Source organism: Lichenostomus cassidix, chromosome Z (genome assembly GCF_008360975.1).
Source record: "Lichenostomus cassidix isolate B80296 chromosome Z, HeHo_3.0, whole genome shotgun sequence".
NCBI classification, from domain to species: Eukaryota; Metazoa; Chordata; class Aves; order Passeriformes; family Meliphagidae; genus Lichenostomus; species Lichenostomus cassidix.
The window spans coordinates 17,860,934-17,884,899 of record NC_139511.1 but is presented as its reverse complement, the minus strand read 5'-3'; the positions used below and the strand labels follow the sequence as shown (position 1 = coordinate 17,884,899).

The window sequence follows — 23,966 nt, the reverse complement described above, 5'->3', positions numbered from 1 at the left end:
AATAACCACTGAAGCAAGGAGAGGACAGTATGAAGAGGATTCCAACAGAGGCTTGTTTAATTAGCCCAGTAAAATGAAAGCTGAGAGGCAGTAAGTGCTCTCTATAAACAAAACAGGGATGTAAGAAAAGGGAAGTAGAAAAACTCTTAAGCTGTAGGCAACACTGGCACACAATAAGTGGATTTTAACAAGAGTGCTGGGAACTGGAAGCTCTCATCATCAGATGAACAATATGCTGAATGGTTTTTGCCAGCATTAACCAAGGCAAGGAACATCTCAGGAGCAAGAGGCATTTTTGTTTGGTTATAAACAGTACTACTGTTGCTGAAAGCCAGAAGATCTCAGTAGTCCTTTTTTCTACAGGCCTATGCCTTACTCATATTCCAAGCTCATACACCACTCTTCCGACTGTCATTTCTTTCACATTTTCTCTTTTCATGCGTACAATGCAGAAAACCAGTCGCACACACTTTCCTACAAAACCTCCTCACTCTGAGGTATTCCTCAGCTTGAGAACTCTAGCTGTAAGGCTAAAACACCAACCTTTTCTGACATAACTGCTTGTGCACCTAGAGGTGCAGAGGCGGTTTTCTCAGGTTCTCCTGTAAACAAAAACTTAGGGTATTTTTAATGTCTGTGAGACATCCCGATGCAGCAGTACCACACAGCAACTTTATAGATCATGCTGCTCTGCATAATTAACCAATTTGCCAATTCCAGCTTTTTCTTCCCATCCTTATATTGTAATCCCACAGAAAGCTGGTAATAAACTGACAGCTGTTCCATATTGCAATGCAGAACAAACTAAATCAACTAGCCAACCACTCCAACCACACTATTTAATATAAGCAAGCCTCTGGCATTGTGAGCACCTCATGTAAGGATTTCAGTCTTTCAAGGAATGTAACTTTGTCATGAAACATGTCATTACGTACAAAAACTGTATCATACTGATAATAAATTTCAGAATTTAAATACTAAAAAGATAATGCACTTAAAAAATTAGGTTCCAATTTAAAGATAAATAAATAAATGAGGGTGCATAAAAATTGTAACACCTGAAAAAAGTGTGCTAGCTGTGTAGTAACTTTTCCCAATTACAAACAGCTAAGATCATGCAACTCAACACCTAAAAAGACCTGACAAAAGCTGGAAATGTGCTGCTGTGGTAAGTATCATGCCTAAGTGTGTTCAATTTAGTCCATATGCTATATCTGTAATACTTATATGAACCTACACACAGCAATGTAGCAGGGCAGCTATTCTTTTCAAACAGGGGGGCAGCAGACTGTAAAAACACTGCCTGTTCTACCCAAAAGTTGCACATGATCCTAATGCAGGGTATTATGCTAAAACATATATATGTTCAGAAATCCAAAGCAGACTGCAATGGTCTTCCTCAGTTTTGACCTTGACTTACCTAGCACATTAGTTATTTACATTAGACTGGCTAGATTTTGAATGTGCATCCAGCAAAACAGATATGTAGGCACATCCCGAATCCCTGGTGCTTGGACTCTTCACAATTCTTACTCAGTCAGCTGCAGAAAATCATATATATCCTAGAACTGTGCAAACATGGGTGGAAGACTACACTACTCAAACCTGTGCAGATTGCTGTCAAACTAGCATGCATTTTTGCATTTTAAAAGTGGATGGCAATGAAATTGAACATAACTAAACACAAAAGCCTACGCTTAGCTACAAATATGAGCTATATGAAGCACTCATACAAACACAATCCTCTTTATGTGCTGTCCAGGGCTGGCAGAAAAGGTTATGAGCTCTTTATCTAAGGATGGAGAGGTATTTTATTCAGTATGAAATTAGGATAGATTATTTAATATCTAATCCTGTATTAGACCTAAACATCACTTAAATTGTGCAACTTGTTTGCCCAATTCCCACCACTGTTATATTACGCATATGAACAGTTACTTTTCCTTCCAGTTTGCTAGAGCTTGTGCTTGTACTAACACACTGATCTTAATTACTGCTGTTACTGAAAGCTCACTGCCAGTTTCTGTAGGCACTTGAAGACAAATTTAGCTTGGGCAATTATGGCTTCTGTACATTATTCCCTTGCTAACTCGGTTTACTCCCTTTCAGCTAAATTCAGTCTCTGCGTCACTGTACTCTTCCTTCTAATAAAAAAATCCTAACCAGGCTATACGTTATTCATTTTTAATAAAGCTTTAGTGTCTCCATCTCATATGTGGTTCAGTCCAATGCATGCATACAGTAAAAAGAAAACCTTATTAAGGAAGGTAGCATGGTGATCAGGGAGGCAAAATCTAATGTAAATACCAAGTCAGCACGACCAAGAAGGTAACTTCGAAGGGAAGGTGCTCCTTGCTGCTTTGAGAGCTACATTCCTGGAGAAAAATGGCAAGCTGCTGCTCTTTCAGGATCAGGTACACACTTAGAAGTCTCTCTGCGTGGATGATATTGATTTGGAGGCATTCCTTATGTAATGGCCATCTGTAACGTTATAATTAGACTGAGCAGCATACATGCTGGATTGCTTTTCAACTCTGCCAGCATGCAGCCCTTCACCTATAACCAGAATATTAGGTATCTTTGGCAATGGCATTTCACTGTGTGATTTGTCCTTTCAGGCTAAATAGCATTCTCTGCTTAAACATATTTCGTTTTCTTTGAAAGTACACAATAATCTCAGTAGAAACCAGCACTCCACTGGTTCTCTAAAAATCATTTACTCGACAAGAAATATTTGATTATTGATGTTATTTGATTCAGTAACATTATGAAGGATTCAATGACAACAAATGAAGAACCTACAATAATAATTTAAATGAAAATATTTTCCCTAAAAATTGTCACTTTAAAGTCACATTCAAAAAATAACAGCACCACTAATTTTCTGTTTCATTGTCATTTTTCTCTCTGCTGCTGACCTGGGAAAGAGATTCCTGTTAGTGTAAAAGCTACAAAAAGACAACATGTGATTTTCCTACTGTATAGCTTGTCCATCAGTTTTGAAACAGATCAAGAAGAGGGGTTTTATTTTAATAGTACAGTCTTCGAAAAGAGATGATGATTGAGGAAAATGGCTAAAATAATATAGCAAACTTCCAAATCAAATGTAACATTTGTATTATCTAAAAATCTAAAAATTCTTTGCATAGCTTTTTCCTTAAATTTCAAAAGAATATCTGGCATTTGTGCATAGAAAACAGGAAAATACTAATACAAGAGAATACAACTAAAAAATTAGTATTTACACAAGACAAAGAATCACAAGGTTAAAAACACAGGCTATATGGGTGCTCTGCCCTATGGAAATCCAAATAGGCACTTATAATGATTTAAATCACAGTATGGATCTGTAAGGTATCAGGAGCTCTGAGATCAACTCTCTGGTGGTTTCATGCACGTGCCTCAATTTCTCAGTGACATAAGAACTGTGTAACACAAGCGCAAGTTGGCTTTATCTGATGGCAGTATCTGTTAAAACTGTTCACGTTATTAATATCCACTAGCTACTGGTGGATATATACAGAACAATCTCAGACTAGCTGCCTAAAAATATGTATCTGCACCCCAAGATGAGAGTCTTACAACAGACTGCCGTTCGCTGTTCTCTTTATTCACTCAGATTTGAAACCCTCCAGCAGAATGTTCTGAGAAATTGTCCACATCTCTGCTGCAATTTTCAAGTTTCAGTGCTTTCCTCAAGGTACCTGAGTATGTACTACCTTATGTACACCACCTCAATACTCAGCTTAAATAAAATACACTACTTGCAGATGAAGTTATGGAACAGATAAAATGACAATTTGGTACAAGTAATAGAAACACACAGCAAAGTGCCCTGGTCTACTGATATTCTACCCAAAGCAATCATTCAATAACTTAGCACAGCACATGATCAGAAAAAAATCATAATGGCATTCTTCTGCAAGACCAACATGAACTCCACCTGTGGCAGAGTTCAACTCTCAATTACTACAAAGATCATCATTCAATATTTAGTCTGAAGTAAAACATATATTAATTCCAGTCTTCCTTTGTAATATTCCTTCTCCACAAGCTGAAATATAAAAGCAAGAAAACTCATCTCAGAAGCAGGATAGCTGCTGCAATCACCACTGGCTTAAAGCACAGAAAAGCACGAGGCAGAGAAGGTCCCCAGGACATCACCTGGAAGCACAGGAAGCACCAGTACAACACACTCACTGGGACAAGGCAGTTGCATAGACAGCATGATGCAGTGACTGACCAAGAGTGTCCCTCCAATGCGAAGACTGGTGTGATACTTTTGAGACAGCAGAGAATGGAGACGAACAATATGTTGCAAACAGTATCCAGACCAGTAACCTTAAATCATGGCTCTTGATGGAGATTACCACTGTTTGATAACAAATACCAAAACAAATAAAGGAATGCTGCACAATACAAAACAAGTGCATTCAATACCCCTGCAAGATAGGCTTCCCTCCTAGGTGAAAACATAAACATCACAATGATCTTTCCTCCCTGTATTTTGTATAAAATTTGATTTGGAAGCCATGGAATTTGACTAGGAGAATCAAGCTGCTCCTTCGAGAGAAAGAAAAAGCAACCAACCAAAAAACCATCTAAAATCAAAAGCATGTTTCCTAATAAAATGTGCCATGGTATTAAATTCCAACAAACACATCATTAATAAGACGCTAAGCTGCAATAAGATGCATGATAAGAACACTATATAATTAAAAGCAGTATTGTATTGAACACTGGATGTCCTTGTTGTATTTCAAAAATCTATCTTATTATTCACTCTTAATAATACTGTTAATAACAGCATGGTGGAAGTCAAAGCTATAATTCTAAAAAAGTACACATGAAAATGAAAAAAACAGAGAAAACATCCTTTTTCCTATGATTATTAAGCTTATAAAGTGTTTTTAATATTTTATTCTCGTTACAAAATTTCATGAAGCATTTCCTTTCCCACTCTTTAGACACTGTGAAAATTTCAAAGTAATGTGAAAGCTTCATTGGACATGAAATAAACTGTGTTCTTTCAAACAGAGTTCTGAAACCAATTAAGCTGAAATACTGTAAAAGATGCTACAATAGGAAAAAGCTGATGAACCTGTAACTGCATTTCAGCTGGGGTCGCTGTGGGGGAATATTTTTTCCCACATAGCAGCCACTGCTTACAGGCATTTAGAAATTTGTTAAAATAATTGGAAGAATTAAGTAGGCCACTGTATGCATTTGTGAAAAGCAGACACCAAGATAAGCTTAGGTGTGTGCTGCTAAACCTGCCTGAAAGTGGCATTGCTTCATACACTGCCTTGCTTCTGGAGTCAGTTCAGACACTGAAGCCTTATACCTTGATTAGAAACCAAATTTTAATTCTGCTTTACATATCTTAAAACAGGAGCATTTTAAATGCATCATTCTCTTTCTTTCCTATATTTAATGGTTCAAGATGATAAAAGTTTGGTCTCTATTGCTTTACCACCTATGAGGTAGAGACGGTAATGGCTAAAACAAGGAGAACAAACATTTATCTGTGTAGCATATCTGAAACATGCATTAATGAAACAGCAGCAGTTCCTCTCTGTGCAAAGGTGCAAGCATGAATACCAGTTCTCCACTGGTAAAAACTGGCTCTTTTATCTGCATATAAGTAAGTGCACTGAAATGGGTTGTACATGCAGTTTCCTTCATGCATTGTTCAGTACTTCCTATGTGAAGTTCAAACTTACAGTATGCAAAAAGTCCCTCACACCTAAATCAGTTTTACACTTTACAACATTAAAACTAAATAAATGCACATACAAGAAAGCACAAGAAACTCTAATATGTAGAAGAAACCTGACAATAGATGCTTATTGCATTTACAAAGGCCACATGTGCCATGAATTCCCACTTTGATGTGACCATTTGCATCATTTTAGATTCATTTCCACTTTTTAATAAATGCCAATACTGAGTGATTTATTATTTATTTCTCAAGGAAGATGGCTGGGGTCTATTTTCTCAATACTGTCTTGACACATCACTGTAAATTTATTTCTCTTAAAAAGACTACATTATCCCACAAGAACAGGTTTTTATATGGTGATTATCTGCACTTCAAAACATCAAGTTCAAATTGTAAATAAAGAATATTTGCATAGCTATCCAGCTGTGTTTCAGTAAGTTTTTTATCCAACTTCCAGACATTACAATGCTCAATTGATCAAACATTTATTAATACATGTTATAAACACATTTTTTTCTTAAACCAAATCAGAGATAACATGCAAACGAAATTGCTGATCTGAAAGTTTCAACTTTTTAAAAAGCTGGAATAAATCTTCATCTGAATTTTACCAATTTTTACCCACCATTCTCTTAATAAAAGAAAGGATTCTCTATTTTCCAGCAAATAACTGCTCCTTATGAGTAATCCAGTTACAGCAATGTGGATATCAACATTCAAAAGAAACACTGCAAACAAGTGCACAGGTTGTCATCTTTCTATATGGCAACCATGGTGAAGGCTGCCTTTTGGACAAAAAAAGGCACCTAGATTTCAGCTCAAAAAGTGCTCACCCCTTGTCAGAAGAAATTAAATCTAAGATACTCACATACAGTCTGGGAGAATTCAGCAAGCTGAAAAATTCATGTTAAAAACACCAAAGCTTGCAGCACTATGAGCACTTAATGCGAGTGGTTGCATGGTCTCCAAAATCATGTCTTCTCACACTGAGCTGTACTGTGCAAGCACTGAACAAATATCAAATTAGGGCAGAACATTCCAGGATTCTCATATACAACGTATTTTAGAAATGTCTCCAAACCCAAATGTAGTGAAAGGAAGTAAAAGGCCAGTAATGCAAATGTTACTTTAGTCCTCAATATCTAATTACTCTTCAGAGGGTTTGAATTTTTTTTAGAAGTACTTCCCTAATACAATATTTTAAAAAATGTAAAAAAACCCACTTATTTTTATCTTGTAAAAACATTAAGCACTTCAAGCTCAGCATAACAAATTCATAAGAAAGACTAAGTCTGAGCATGAAGACAAACCTTCTGCCTTCATTTTTAGTCTTTGCTTTATAATCCTCCTGTGAGCTTACACAAAAACAAGTTTTAGCACTTAGAGAAAAACTTGGCAACTATGAGGAACCACTTCCATACTCGCTCCTCTTACCTTACAGTTCTTTCCACCTACAGGCTGAGTTAATCAAAGCCAAGACACTTTTAACTTGCACAACAGGTACACTTGAACTTTATGACAAAGGAAAGTGGCAGTGTGTTCATAATATACTATGATCTATTAAGTTTGTCTTCAATAATGAATGGGGTTGTACAACTTGTCCTGGGTGCTACCAGATTTGCCAATTACCACAGTAACACTAACAAGGTATCAGCTTACACTTTTTCTTTAAAACCTCTACTGGTAATTAAAACAACTCCTGATTTAGAGTCTAATTAAGAAACAAGATAATGGGATAATAGAAGTTCTATTTAAAAAGCTTAACACTTTCAGTCTGGTATCTCATGTCACTTAACAGACTGCACTGCCAACCCTTATTACTGGCTCTTGCATACTTGTTTATATAGGTTCCTTTCCTGGTGCAGATGGAGGAGTAGCTGATTTTTTTAACCTCCTGTCCTGAAGCAAGACAATATAAATAATCCAGAAGCTCAATGGTAGCTTTGGTTCTGGTCTGGCATTTTTTAGTTTTCTTAAGAAACATGGATGAGTATTTTGCAGTGGATTAAGTTACATAGTAGGCAAATGACATCCAGTACTTTAACATGAGAAATGTTGTGGGTCGTCTGTTCAAAAACTTGCTCCCTTTTGCTCTGCACTGTTTTTGTCCTCTTCCACTCTATGCACTGCAGCTCTGGGATGCTGGATGAGTACTCCAAGCTGGGTCAGTCAGCACACATTATAGGCATACCTGCATGCTTTATGGAGTATCACCCTAACAAGGGGTTGGCACCTGTAATGCCTTCATTATGGTAAAGAGTAATGAGTTTTTGCACTTACACATTTTCTTCAAAATCACAACAAAACTTCTCCTGTTTTTTCTTATTGCAGCATGGGAATACAATCAGCCTCCTTGCAGTTTTGTTATTTTAAATGTAGAAGGTGAATTTATGCCTACTCAACTAACTACATTAGTTAGTATGAAGTGATCTCGTGGATTCTTACATCGCAAAATGAAGTGATCTCTGTGGATTCTTACAGAAAATCCTGCAGGGAAAATCCTAAAATACAGCAGAAGAGAATTCCCAGTGATTTCCGCAACTAATTCAATGTAGAATCAGTGAAATTGATTACTTATCAAATCATGGCTCACCTTGCTGTACAAAGTCCAATTTCAACATTTTCAATTCAATTAATTCAGTATTTTCATTATTTCAGATTAGTGTTGGAAAAATATGTTGAAATGGCCAGAGATTCAGGGTAAGAACTATGAAGTCAGAACAAGTAACAGAATCACAGACAAGAAAATGTCAAATTTTCAAAGCTGACATTACTTTATCAAAAGGCCATAACTGAATCTGACAGGCTAGACACCACTTTAGAAATCATCACCTAAATCTAATGTGATAAGCAGGTTAAAATAACAAACACAAATAACGAAATAGTGGAAAATCAGGACAGCAGCTCAAAACTGCTTTCTGTAGGAGTCAGTTCTCCCATTTTGTCTTTGTCATGCTTTACCTGAAGGACAGAAACAATCAGAATTGTAAGCTCTAATTTTCGAGTGCAAGATTAATTCAGTGTGTTTTATCTCACAGTACCATGTTCAGGAGTATTTTCAGGCAGTTATTATCAAAGTAATCTGCATTCTACTCATTTTACTCTGAAGGCAGCTGACGGGAGGTTTCATCAATATGTAAATTAAATCATAACACAGGTCTTCTACCACTGAAAAAGTATAAGAACAAAGCTACAGAACCTACTCTCCTTATAGGACAAGAGACAAAAAAAGTCATTACATATGTATCCTCTGCTGTAACAATCTATCTATCCTCAGTGCAAGGTGAAAACACTAAACAATAGCAGGGTATCTCCCAGCCCTCCACACATGCTGTCCTCAGTTTTTCACACTGTAAGCCTATCGAAGTGGCAATTTTTTTTCTGCAAATGCATCATCACAGCAATTGCCCAACTTCCAGTGAAATCTGAACTTACAAAGTAAGTTCTCAGCAAGACACAAGCTCAGTTAACACCACCACCACCAGAGAGTAGCCATTAACTATGGTCTATGCCCATCCACAACAGAAAAAACACACTTTTCAAACCCATATATGTACCAAGGATTTCCTGTGGAGATCAAATTTTGTTCTAACTGACTTGCAGGCTTCTCCCAAGGCCACAGAAGTGTCTTCCATGGATACAATGGTTTGCACACAGCGCACTTTTTGTCTTTCACTGTCCACCCTTCACCTTCTCTTTTTGAACATATTTTCTGATATGCTGCTTATAGAAAAAAAATCCCTGAAGCTAGGCTAACACATGCACTGAGTCTATTTGCCTTTTTACAAACAAACTATTACAAAGGTGGAGGGGGGCTGTGCAACTTTTTATTGTCAGAGAGAAGACAGAGAGAAAGAAGGAAATACCTTTTTTTTTATATACAGCTCTTGAAAACAAAACAAAACAAAACAAAACAAAAATATATATGAGATCACAAACTCTATAACCACAAGAAAACAATTTATACTGCAAGCCATTTTGGTATGTGAAGAGAAGTATCAGACTACCATTGCCCTACCTTTACAGCATCAAAGATGCAGGTTGGTCAGACAATTATTAAAGAATATTTGATACAGTCATGTTCTTTGCAAAATAGCACACAGATTATTTTAAGCGTCACTACAGTTCAAGTGTTGCCACTAGGGAAAGCACAAAAACTTAGCTCCATTTTATTCCTTCATGATGGCTTTGCTGGACAAAAAAAAAAAAAACTTAAATTTTATCTCTAACATAATATACTATGATAAGCATAGCTTAACCTTTTCTCACCATTTCCAACTCATGCTTCACTCATTTGAAAAAGCTCACTTTTCTTAATCTGAGTCTCAACATTTTTTCTCCCTTTAGACCTGTTTGGAGTTGGGAAGATGTCCATCTCCCATTTAAGCCTTTTATTTTATGGTACTCCTCTATTTTTAGGACTTAAATGTTTCAGTCAATATTAGGCATTAGGGTAGAAAATAATTGTTGTGATCTGTTCCTCTGTGTTGCTTAATGAAGTAAAAAGGAAAGTTGTATAGCAGTTTGGCAGCCTTACTGGCTGTGAAGTGTCATTAAGTAGGAGATGGCAAGTTTTATCCACGCACCCCTGACTACTAAATTCACAAAACAAACAGAAGGTTTACCAAGGGAGGTACAGAGAAATCAGGCAATATCCTCAAGTCACTCTTCCAGTTAAACAGTGCGTGGTTACTAAAATTGCTATGGGAACATGGGAGTTCATCAGAAACACAATTTTAGATGAAAATGTTCCTTAACCTTTTAAATTACCACTACTAGTACTACAAAAAAAATAATAAAACCAAGGTGTAGAGTCTTATGCTCATACACCAGGAAAAACTAAAACATAAGGCTGCAACAGTGTAATAATAAAATCTTTTATGCAGCCTTTGTTGCTAAGCTGTAGCATTTGATTAAGGAAAGTCTCCACATGTGCCCTACAGTGATGCACTTCACTTGATTTTAACACATTCTCTAATTGCAACTGAAAAAAGAGAGGCCACAGCGAAAGGATAAACAAGAGACAACTGTTTTCTTTTGAGTCAGTGCTGCATGCAATTATTCTGTTCAGCGGACTATTCTTATGATTTTGGACAGTAGTAACACTATATTCGGCTATCTCCACAGGGTACAAAAATTCTGCTCTAACTTCCATCCATGTTTTATGATTCACTGATTATCAAGCTGTATTTAAAATAAAAGAAGTTCTTTAGGCAAAAAAACCTGCTAAATTCACCAGAATTTAAATTATTGTCTGCCATATTATTCATAACTCCAGTAAATCACAAAGTCCTGCTTCCAAATTTTGACAGTTGGGAAACAAGGGCTTACTCCTCCGAAAGACCAATTTAAAAGTATCTTTCAGGACAAAGTAAAATGGTATTCCTCAACAGACAGCTATTACACCACCTCCACAAATATATTTAGATTGTGTAGCACGCCCATAGTAACTGTTGCACTGAGGAAGCCTTGGTTCTCTGATTCCTGTGAAAAGGCCAAAATGTGGTCCAGAAATGAATACAAATGTCGTTTATTAAAACTGATTTTCCAAATGCAGAATTCAGGTTACCTACATTCTTTGGATTATAAAAATCTGGCTTCTGAAAGTGCAGATTAATTATTCCAACCTAAATATAGAACCAAAAAAGGGGGAAAACAAAACTTTCCATGTAGCATGTTTCCTTCTGCTTGCTGCCATTTACCTTAGTAGGACTGTCCTTTAAAGTGACAAGGGAGAACAGGAGAGGTCATTTGAAATTTTTATGGCTTCTCTAAGGTCATGAGTATCATGGACATAACTTAATAAACTAGATCAGTTGGATTGATAAAGCACAAGAAATTAATTAATCCCTTGCTCATAAAAAAATTTAATCAAGAAGAAGTAAATAACATACAGAAGCTTTTTACTTTCAACAAGCAAGCTATCCATCAGATTATGATGTAAAAAAATTACTAGAATAATACATATCCTGATAAGAGTGTCTATTATAAATTATTCAGATAATAATGAATGTGTCTACGATCCATAGACCTGAAAGACAGGACTATGTGTTAGGTTAAATCTAGTCTAAAAATTATGCCCAGTTTTCACTTCTGTCAGAAGTTACCAAAACTCAAGCACAAGAAGCTTTAAAAAGCTCCTGCTCTAAGATAGGCACAAAAGGCCACTGTAAATGCAAATCTTAGAGAAAGCAAGGTAAAACACACCACTGATTTTAAGATTTCTCCAGATTCTCTACTTCCATAAAACCTTACATACAACATATAGCCCCACCGAGATGCAAATCTAATGTTTCATTTGTAATGTCTTAACTATGCCATAAACATCATGATTGTCAAAATCCACTCCTCTACTCCCCCACGTTGCTGTGTGTCATATTTGCATTGCTAAAAGTAAAATAGAGGAGTAAGCTGCAATAACACAGTCCAGATCTACATAATGGTTACAGCACAAGATTAAAGACAGGACAAGCATGTGTGGATTTTTTATTTTGAGCGGCCGTGTCTCAGACATACTTATTGCTTTTGAGAATCTGACAATGTAAGATTAGTTCAGAGTGCATCAACTGTTACAAAGCACATCACAAATATCGTTGTTCCCTTCTGTCCACAAGAACCAGAATTAAGACATCCTGCTTCCCAGCAGACAGTGCTTGGGCTCTATTCCTGAACTTACCATCAAAGTGCAATGTGACCTTTCTCTAATATTTTACCTCTGTGTGCATTAGTTTTCTTCAGATTAGAGAATTCAACTTAATTGTTCTGGTTTGGGTTTTTTGATTTTTTTTTTTTAACTTTTAACAATGTACAAAAAGGAATAATGTTGAAAATTTGATGTCAGAATCTACAACTTCATATGAAAATATATTCCTAGAAAAAAGTGATTTCATTCCTAATTCATAAGAGCATTAAGAGAGAAAAAAAATAATACCTCAATTCGTACTTCACTGCAAAGGTTGTTCCATTATGAAAAAGAAAGAAAGGATTAATTCTGCATTTCAATCAAAATTTTTCAAAAGTCCAATTTCAGAATTCAATCAACAAAATAAACAGGACCCAAAGGGGAGTAGGGCACATATTTCAGTGTGTGACTTTTTTTACTTTAAATAAAAACATAATTTTTATTAGATTAAATAAGTAAAGAAGGAAAGAGCACTACTATTGCCACTATGTTCTGTAACAAGCACAAGATACTTCTACCACCAGTAAACACTGCCTGTTAGGATGCAGTTTCATGTGAAATTTCAGAGCACCTTCCACTGGCAGATTACCACATTTAAGGAAAAAAAAATATATCCAAGCAAAACCCTGCTTCCAGGCTTAGCCTAATAATAATTAATATTTTATATTTTATATTTTATAATAAGCTTTCTAATTTTTTTTAAATTTAGTAAATATAGCAACGTAGCATTTTACTACCATCCTTCTGTTCCTTCCACCTCATGAAAACTAAATGTGAGTTCACCCCAACAACTGCCTTGTACATTTTGGTTTTACAAGCACCTTCAGTAGGTTTAAAAAGTGATCCTACGCCCACCACCCAGCAATGCCACAGAAATGTGGCCAGGCATGACTCCAAGTTCCCCAGCAAGCTGCCCAGCTCCTCCCCTCCTCACCCACCACTCTCATGCTGGTGTTTGCAGCGGACTGAGAGAACTGACGTGTTCTGTCTGCATCCCTAAGGGAAACCCCATCAGCACCACTCCTGACTCCTGACTTGCTCGTGGAGGCACTGTGAGCACACAGATGCTGTGCCAGGTGCCACGGGATGTGCTGGGACAGTGCATCCCGAGGATGGCTCCAGGAACCACCCTGCTGCCTGCAGACCTGTTTGCTGAGCAGCACTGAGCTGGCAGGGGAGCGCAGGCGTACGCTCTGCCCGTGACACACACCAGCTTGGGCGCAGGTGTAACTGGGTGAGCAGCTTGCCACGCTGAACTGAAGATGCAATTTTAGCAGCCAGTGCCAGGGTACTAAAATAAAGAATGCTGCTGTTCGTTACTTGTGAAAAGGAGGGGATGAGCTACACAGAATCCAAAACTTCCACAGCATTTCTATGCTTCTTCTAGAGAGCATTAGCACTGTATTAAAATTAGTATCTAAAGAAAGCAGTGAAGAATTCAAGGTGTAACAGTAAACACGTTAAAACACTGATATGAGGAAGTACGGAAGTGCTAGACTAAAATCGAGATCTGCATTTAGCAGTAGTCTGAAGGAACATTTTTCCAATTGAGGCAAAAATCTGCTATTTTTAAGTACAACAAAAATGGATCATGGCTGCAAGGAATTTACAAATGCTTATCTTATTTACACACAAAGTAACAAGTTAAAACAAATCTACCACTAATTTCAGAGCTTCTGAGGGAAATTAATCATAAAAGTTACCCACTACAATAAATGTATTTTCTCCATGCAGAACACTGCAGGTTTCAGAAAGAAATATGCAGCAAAATTAAGGTCAACATTTCAAATGTTGAAGCTTTCCAGGGATAAAAAATTAATTAATTTTAACATTAAATCTTCATGCCTCACCAAATCTGACACTGTCAAATGCAGAATCAGATTACAGATTCATAGAAGAAATAGAAAAAAGTTTCCTTGAAATGCTACTCTGCTTATTGGTACTAAACAAACTTAAATCTCTAGTATTACTCTAGTAAACATAAACTAAGTCAATAATCATAAAGAGTTGCAAGAGATCAGAATCCAGGTCTCAAAGTGTTTGTTTCCTGAACTACAAGCTCAGCCCAGAGTAACTGCAATCAAAATACACATCCAGATGCTATTTTCATGTAACATTAAAAATGGAATACCACAGAACTTGCACTCTAGGCACAGAACAAGGATTGCCTTTGGTTCTTTTTCCTGGAAATAGCTTTTACCTCATTTTGGTGCTTTCATTCTTGTCAAACTGCCCCTTACTGTGTATGTTTCACATAATTACTATAATGCTGAGTTATGCTAATAACTGATTAATGTTTGACATAGGTCCCACGTCTGCCAGGCTATGCGCTACTTGTTATTTTCCATTATCTAGCAGAGACTGAGTGATTTTCAACAAGAATCAATTTCATTGAAGAACTCATCTGCAATGCTATAGGTTGTTGGGGGTTTTTTTTATATCTCCCATTAAGCAGCATTTCTAATGAAAATTCAGTTGGGCATTTTAATATAAAACTCAGAATGGAAAACGTAATAAACTGACTAGTACAGCGTGTTTTTTAGAAGGAGTCAAAACAAATTAGGAACCTTCCACAAAAGCTCAGTGCAATTCTGCCTAGGACAGAGATCCTTTGATTTGTGTTTTTAATGTCCCTGTTGCTTTCTGCCTCAAAAAGAGTGTTCCCATTTTTGAACCGCTTTGGAAACCATGCACTCTTGCTCACTTTTCTTCTTTAAGCAAAGCAGAGCACATTAAATATCAAACTGTCATTAATCTATTCAGCATCTTTTTTCAAGGTTCTTTAGAAAAAAAGATTTCATAAATGAAATCTCTGCATAACCACAGAATAATTTACCTCGAAAATAGGCTTCAGGAGGCCATCTGGCCCAGCTATCCTCAGATTCCCTGCTCAAAGCAGGGATACCTCTGAAAGTCCAACTATTTTGCTTTAGAGAGAATTTTTACCATATACCACATAAATGTCTATTTCTCACGTCTTAGTTGAGGAGAGCACTTTCGCAGTGTGAAAATTTCACACTTTCTAAACTTCTGAAGTTCCCAAATTTCATAACCATAACAAACCATTTCTTCCAAACCATATTTAGCCATTTCCAGTGATGTTCTCAGTCTTCTCCCCTCCTTGGAAATCTCATTTTAAATACTAAAGGAATATATTGAAATCCTTCTGATAATAATCACTATAATCATAGACAAGAATTTCTGCGTTTCAGTTTCAGCTGCCCTAATCACTGTAACCTTTTTCATCTTTTCTTTAACACTTTTATAATTTTTTAATGTTTTTTGTCACTGGACATATTACAAGCAACATCCCTCTCATCTATGATTTCCTTAGCTTCCTTAGATATACACCAATTATTAGTTGCAAAAACAAAGTAGTAAGCTAATTCCTGAAGCTAAAAGAGGAGCTTGATCTTCAGCTATTCATCTCCTGCCTTGATCAATTCCATACATTACATGTCACTCTTGATCCTTTAACCAAAACTATTTTTGCAATTTTATTTTACCTATTACTGATGTGCCAAATACCTACTCTAAATGTGTTCCACAATGACATTTGCAATATTTTCATTCTTCTTCCTCTCCTGTGCTCTCTTTCATAATACAAACTGATTACAACCAGGTAAGATTTAGTGTCTTATCATTGCTATTTCACAGCTGTACCTTTTAGTTCTATGTACTTCACTTACATATCAAATTTTTCTCATTGTATTCTTTGGTTTATGTTTGGACACAATGGAAAATTATTTTAAAACAGCTATGGTAGCACAAGAAAAGCTCGCCATGTCTAAAATTTCATATACAAACTTTATACAGACAGCTCTTTGAAACTGAATTGTTTGGGGTAAAAATTATGTCATTTGAACGTTGAGCATATGAATGACCCTACTAATAACAGAAAAACAATCTAATCAAATATCACTTCAGACAAACAAGTACGAACATGATTACAAAAAAAAAGTGCTTAGCAGTTTCCTGCTTTTTAAATTTGGGAATTTTAAAAATATTTAATTTTTTCTCCATCTAATTGATTTCATTGAACAGAAATGCAAATGCATCAACTTCAATGAATTCCATGCAAGTAATTTATCTTTCCTGCCTCTGAAAAGAGTAAGTTTTACAAGCTCACCAAAAATCATCCTAATCTTTGTATTAGTAGCAATACTAAAGGCACAGACAGACATATTTAAGAGTCTCACTTTCATCTACATCTGTAAAGCAGACTGCTAGTCTTAAAATGTCTGCTAAAATCTGGGAGATAACAGCTATTTTGGAAAGCATGACACCAGTAACCACGAAGAAGTGTTAACAGTTAAAAACAGGGCGTGGCCTAAAGTTACATTTTCTTTGCTATGCCACACCCCTCTCCACGCTAACTCACAACCACTTGCAAATCACAGTCTATTCTCTTCTGTGCCAGCACAGCATTTTTGTAGATCCCACCAGAAACTTAAGAAACCATGATTTCTAAAAACTTTCAGGACATTAGTTTTGTTTCATTTTCTAATTCATTTCAGGGCTCCATTTTGCAGCACAGCTTTACAAACACACAGGCACAACTGTGAGAATGTGAACTTCATTCACTCTCTGCAGAAGAAAACACACACTTGGGGTTTAGAGGGAGAATCAACATAATTCTCAATTGCCAGAAGGAGAAAGGGGGTTGGCTTTGTTTTTATTTCCAAAGTTCCTATCTACAGTCACAGTTTATTCTACTGCTTTTGTGTTAGTCTTGAAAGATAATTGACAACTGCTGACAAAGGTATCTATTTTCACATGCAAAAAAACCCCCACTTCAGTTAAGCATCATTAAGGATTAAAAACATCTCCAACACTCTAACAAGAATAGCCAGCGAAACTGAACCCCACGATGGGCTATTGTCCTTCATGCCTATTCCAGAAGTAATCTCCTCCTTGCTCTAGAATTTCCTGCCCCATTTTGAACTAGTTTCCAGGCACCATGCAAGCCACAGACAGGGGAAGGGAACTGAAAGCAACACAGATTTTAGTGTCACTCACACATATGCAGTCCCTCATTACTTATATATTTTAAAATACACAAAATTTTTGTTAAGAAATTATTTTATTACAACCATAAAATTACAGGGAAAATCCTTTTGGTCACCTCACCCATCTTCCTGTTAGTAGGAGTGTGTCCTATTTTATACTCCCTGGAAATGTTGGGGTTTTTTTTTTTTCTATAGAGCATTCACCGACCTATGGGAATATCTGTCATCATTACCTGCATTATTTTATATGCTAGCTTTAGGCAGTGGAGAGAACACAGCTGATTTCCTGTACTAACAGTCAAAGCAACAAGAAGTCCAGCCAAGCCTTTTCTTCTGGACGTGCATTATTTCAGCACCTGGACTATGTGCTCCCCACAGTGGTGTTTAAAGCCTGACCTTAACTCAGAATGCTCATAATCACTTAGCGTTTGGGCAAAAATCCAGGAGTTCTATGAGAAACCACTGGCAAAAATGGAATGGTAATTTTTATACTGTTTAAGTCAATTAAGCTTGAAAGGCATTTTGTGGGACAAACTAGAAGGCACTTTTCTAGCCCCAAAGGCTTTCTTCTCAAAACTTTTACATTCAGTAAAGATGCTAGTACTCTTTACAAAAAAAAAAAAAAAAAAAAAACCCAAAAAAAAACCAACCCCCCACCAAAAAACATTAAAGAACAAAACAAAAACAAAACCCCAAATCAAATAAAAAAACTAAACACAAACAAACAAAAACAAACAAATAAAACCACACACACCAAAAAACCTCCACACACACACAAAAGTAACCAAACCCCAAACTGAAAAGAGTATTCTACTGGAAGCTTAGGAATTAGATGCAAATAAGGAAACAGTGATTCCCTGTAAATAGATACCTTTTTAAAAAAACTTTGCTTCCACAAAGCCAAAGAATAATTTAATTTTTCAAGCTGTGAGGTAATATGAAGATATTAACACATGTACATATACAACAGCAGATTACTTTTGCATTTGTTCCAGACCTGTTGCTAGAACAGCACACTACTGTATGTTGTTTCCAGTGGTAATAATAACATGCAGTGTTCCTGACATTCACACTTGCAACCTTTTTCTAAACACGTCAATTTCATGTAACTCTGAAAATGTTACATGAAAAAAATATCTGCATATAAAGACACATACTAAAATAACAGCATTTTCGTTTTGACATACACAGCTATTTTTGCAGTTTTATAGGCTGATTCATGTTTGGTCCAGAATTTCTATTTCCATCGTAATTAAAGGAAAAACAAACCCCCCAAAAAAAAAAAAAAACAAACACACAAAGAAAAAGGAAAAAGGCTAATGATGAAAGCACATTACTGAAGTGCTCCATAAAACAGTGGGAAGAGCAGAATGCCATTTTTCATTTATTTTTCTAGTACCTAAAGCCACATCACTATAAAAAGCCAGCAGTCTTTCAAGCTGGATTGGAATGTTTTGAAAATCAATTATTTTATTGCAAAGAAGGCAGGAAGGAGTTAGAACAAGTATCCACCACCTGATATCTCACTGAGGTGTTTAAGTTACAGCACTGCACTTCTCATGCTCTGTGTTGACAAACATATTTCTGTCCATCAATACAGAACAGATATACTAGATGCCTTTTCTGGGTAATCTTTTTTCGCATTTTGGAGTTTTTTGTTGCCATATCCTTCTTCTGCCTTACTATTTCCACACATCCTCAAGAGATCTGCTATTGGTCTGAGGCTCACCCTTTGAATGCACTCCCTCAGACAAAAATGTGTCAGGTTCCTCTCTTCTGAAAGCAGTAAACACAATAGGTGTTATACTCCATCCTAGAGAAGCATCACAGGCCTCGATGTCAAAGTCAAGGATGGTTTCAAGTGCCTTGTGACTCACTGAAGGCCACAGCAGCATACAATTGCAGTTTGAAATGGTGATGTGAATTTTAAAGCAATTCCACTAAAAAAATTAATTCAACTTATGATTGACTTGTATTTTCAAGAGCTTTTCAGAATGACTTTTCAGATACCAGCTTGAGAAAAAAGCACTGCATCATACTGCATAACCCTTCTCAGAGTGCATCATTTTGCTGCATGATATTCATCCTCAGTCTTACTCCAAAAAACCTCTTCAGGTTCAACTCAATTTCAGGTAGTTCTCAAAGAACACTACTTGCATTTCTGTGCTCTTCATTGCCCTACTCCCTCAACCTTCCCATATCTGTTTCATGCACTTCTGCTCTGTGTTACACCATTTTCAATCACTGTGCCAGCTTACCTGAGTCTGCCTGGCTACAGTACCCTTCGCAAATTAAAGCACTCCAACAGAGCAGCTCCTTGCTGTTGCAGCAAAGTAGTTCTTCTGAAAAGGTTTACCTTTTCTTCCTGTACATTGTCTCAAACACATCTGGATTTGGAAAGAAATCAAATAGTACCAATTTCAATACTAAAACCTGGCTATTCCTTCATCTCATCAATATTATCTCCAACCCATTTTGGTCCTCATCAGAAAGACTTTCATTTTCACTACACCTGATACAAATTTAAAAAGAAGAAGCTAAAATGGTCACTCAAGAACCTGGTAAATTTTCGCATTCCAAAGCACAGACAGGAATTTACTGCCACCCAGGAACTCTGAAACCGTAAAAACTGCCGAAACATCTTGCATTTATATAACACTGTGCTTCACATCCTTTAGGAGTAGAAGACACTCTACAGCCTAAGAAGGGCTCTAAGGCCTCAAGAATAAAGGACACCTATCTAATAAAGGATTACAATGATATATTACTTAATCAACCATTGTTCAAAAATGAAAGAAACAGGAACAACCATTAAAAAAAAATGTTACTAGTTATATGTGCAGCACTTGAAAGCTTTTCTTAGAACTTACTAGACCTAACATCAAATCCAGGAATTCTGTCCCACTTGAATGGCAACTCTGATGTTTGAGGTATTTCAAAAATATTTTGGAATCTGTTGCATTTCTTTGATAGGGGAACAATGTATCTGCTCCTGTGAGGATGAGATGACAAAATGGAAGATGGAATAGGAATGTGAAGAGGCAAAGTGATCTACAAATTACAAGGAAGAAAACAGCTCAGGAATTGTTTCTCTGTTGTCAAACATACTTGCCTGAATCTAGAGAAAGCTTTCTTCCTGCCTCTAAACTGCATCTTCAAATGAACCTTCTCTTCCTCAGTCTTCTTAAGATCTTCTAATAGAAGGCACTTACTTTCTAGTAATAACTTCAGGTATTTTCAGGCAGTGTTTGCCTGAAAATGCACTTGTTCCTGAACAAAGATGTATTTGTTTTCAAGTGTGTGTGGTTAGATTCTGAAATTCCTTTATTTAGGATTCAGACTAGAGCAGTAAAGATGACATGACTCTCAACTCCTCTGTGCAGTTACTGAACCCTATTCTCAGTTCCAGGCTGAAAACCTACCAGAACTACTAGGTATGATGGCACATCTAAGTCACCAGTCGGCAGTCCACTAAGGTACAGTGTCAGTCCTTCTCCAGAAAGCTTAAGCCCGTTATTCTTCTGAAGGTATCAGGAAAAATTTCTTCACTGACATGGTGGTCAGGCATAGGAACAGGCTGCCTGCAGAAGTGGTGGAATCGCCATCCCCAAAGTGTTCAAACAGCATGTGGATGTGGCACTGGGGATATGGGCTAGCAATGAAAAGTCAGTGGTTGGATTTGATGATCTTGAAGGTCTTTCCCAGCTCTAAAGATTCTATTATTCTTTAATACATTTCTCCAACTCATGAAGGAGACAAGTGCACCCAAAGAATTGTACACTAACCAGAGCTCCGTACAAATCTAGCTATGTGCAACCTGTTTTGCTGTCAAATTCTCAGTCTTCTGGAAATACCTATCTCCAAGCATAGACATCTCCCAACTTCTTGTTTCTGCAGACATTGCAAAGGAGGACAGAGAAATAATCTAGTATTTGCAGCCTTTTAAAAACTCTGATGTCTGCATCTATGCACCAGAGGTAATACAAAAAGCCTCAAATCAGGCATTAGTTAAAAGAGACAGCATTTTCAGTAGCTTTGGCTCTCTTTTGCCTTTTCTATTACCCTTTCATTATTCCAAGGCTTCAAATGTATTCTTAGTAAGAGGACCTGTGTTGATGTGGAAAAAACTTTTTCCTCTCTCCCTTGAAATCTCTTCCCATTACTGTCTTGCCAGAGAGAGTGCATTCCTAGAAATATGTGTTACTTCATTAGTAGTGATTTTATACAATCATACTGAACAAGATTTTCTCAGAGGCTGTAGGCCATGCTGTGGGTTGTGGTTTTTCTGTGAGAGAGGTCGTATTTCATGTACTTTAACCAGTGAAAAAGGTCACTTGTCACAGCAGCTTTTAAAGATTGTTAAACATTCATACAAAGCCAAGTGGCACAAATTGAGATGCCACACAGTTTCACATATCAGATTCCTGTCATTGGTAAACAACAGGAAACAAGATGCGTGAAAACTGTCTCCTCTGCATATGATTGAGGCGATGACCTACCTTCTTCCACCTGGAGACAGACTGGAAAGGGTGTCACAGCATTGTTAGACACCTGTTTGATGTCAAAGCTCAGCATTGATACTGTTTAACAGCATGTACTGCTTATTTATTGCCTCAAGCAGGACAGATGTTAGCAACATAGCAGATGCTAACTTTCTACTCTTTTAAGAATAGACATACTATTTCTCCAGAAAGCCAGATTTGGCAGTTACATTACTTGCAAACTGAGAAAAAATTAGCAAAAGTAACAGGAGAGCAAGTCCAGCAATTCTGCAAAGTGGGCAATCAAATTGCTTTTAAATTCAAAACCATGCTATTAAGCCCCAAAGATGCTTGGTTTGAAACTCATTACCACAAGAAGATTACTTTTCCTTGACAGTACCATTTTGTACCAAAATTCACAAAACAATGAATTTAAAGGACTGACAAAGAAAAAGTAGAGCACAGGAGAGAATTACAATGGTGAACACAAATGTAATCTGAATTCAAATGAAGAAGTGTGGGCTCCTTCTATGCTAGTCTGAGCAGACCTGATGAGATGCTTGTCACATAAAACACCTAATTAGTTTGTAATAGTCTAAGCAATACAGACCTGCTGGCAAGATATGAACCAACAGAATAATTGGCATAATGTTTTCTAAATGTACATGACACAAAAACAAGGTGTAACCCACGTGGTATTGAACTGGTTTTGCAGCTGCTCCTTGCCACCCTTTCAACCGCTTTCACAGCCTCTTCTGACATGAGTATTGACATTATCAGGAAGAAAAGATAAGCACATATCTTTCCACAAGACATGCGACAGATTGTGTAGAGAGAAGGAAACATGGCTGGGTACAGGATGCACAGCCCCGAGGCGGTCCCAAAGGAACCTGTGGGACCTGACCCCAGCAAGATGCAAATGCTCTGACACAGATCAGCTTTTCTCCTTTGGACTGCATGGCATTTTTAATTTACTTATTTTACATAGCAATAGAATCTGTAATTTCTTAACCCAAATTAAGCAGTTCCATATGCAACTTCCTCATATTTTAGTATTATAAAAGAGCCACTGTTCAATTGCTTCAAAAAGCAAGTTTTTGGTTTCTGTGGCTAACCCTGCTATTGAAAGGTTTACGTAGGAAGTCTGCAAGTAAAATACTGTCAAGCCCACAGTTTGCAGCTGAATCTTATCTGAGTTTAACTTTATACTGACAGCAGTATAGTTATAGCCTCTATATTAAACCTGAACTATTCCTCTGCCGTCACTCAGCAGTGCTTCTTCTGGAAGAAAGGTAAATCCATTACACAAATTTAAGGGATATGACCAAGTTTCTCAAGTCCTCTTTAGATACTTCGACTGGAAACTCACTTCATCAATGTCTCTCCCTCTCTGTAGAAGATGAAGTTATGATCGTTTTGGTCAAGACCCCAAATGGCAAGCAGCCAGCTGTTCCCAGGGCAGCTCCCCTGCTTGCCCCCTCCAAGGATGAGGACCTCGCTGCTACCTCTCTTACAAGTCAGCACAAGATTCAGCAGCAGCATATTGGCTCACCTCAAGTTCCCTGCTCCAGCACTGAGCTGCTGAACCTCAAGCTCACACTGATGTTCCTCTAAGCAAACACACCACTCAAATGCCACTCCATGTGCCAGACAACACTCCCTGGTAAAGGACTTTAAATGTTTGTTGGAGAGCACAAAACAAATTATAGATTAATTTTAAAAAATCAAACAAAATCCAAGACTTGACATGCAAGGAAGTGAAGAAACAACAGAAGTTAACTTTGGTAAATAGTCCCAGATTTAAAAGTTATTTAAATATCATGAATATGATATTTTTAATCCATCTGGCCCAACTTCCTTTTTTGCCCTTCAGAAAGTTAAGAAGGCAAAATCATGCTTGTTAAAAGTCACTTATTTTCAGCTCTTCCATCTATTAAGACAGATATCTTCTAGCAACTAAGGGCAGTGAAACAGATTTTAAAAGCATATAATAGAATCCTACAACTGTTAAGGCTGGAAAAGACCTCTAAAATCATCAATTCCAACATTTAAACTAGTACCGCTGTGTTCAT

General features: G+C 36.9%; 1 protein-coding gene across 3 annotated transcripts in view; it reads right to left on the bottom strand.

Annotated features, from left to right (window-relative positions):
* Positions 1–23,966, bottom strand: part of COMMD10 (COMM domain containing 10) — a 110,037-nt gene that overhangs the window by 53,984 nt on the left and 32,087 nt on the right. Inside the window, exons 6-7 of one of the 3 annotated variants that reach the window (XM_085041976.1) lie at positions 19,672–19,800; positions 18,883–19,189 (exon numbers count right to left, since the gene is read on the bottom strand). The exons of 1 other annotated variant lie outside the window; for it this stretch is intronic. In XM_085041976.1, the coding sequence (XP_084898102.1) occupies positions 19,705–19,800 (96 nt within the window). In that variant the 3' untranslated portion in view covers positions 18,883–19,189; positions 19,672–19,704. Of the gene's footprint in view, positions 1–18,882; positions 19,190–19,671; positions 19,801–23,966 lie in introns of those variants that run through there. One more of the 3 variants, XR_014846698.1, reaches the window with a different exon arrangement.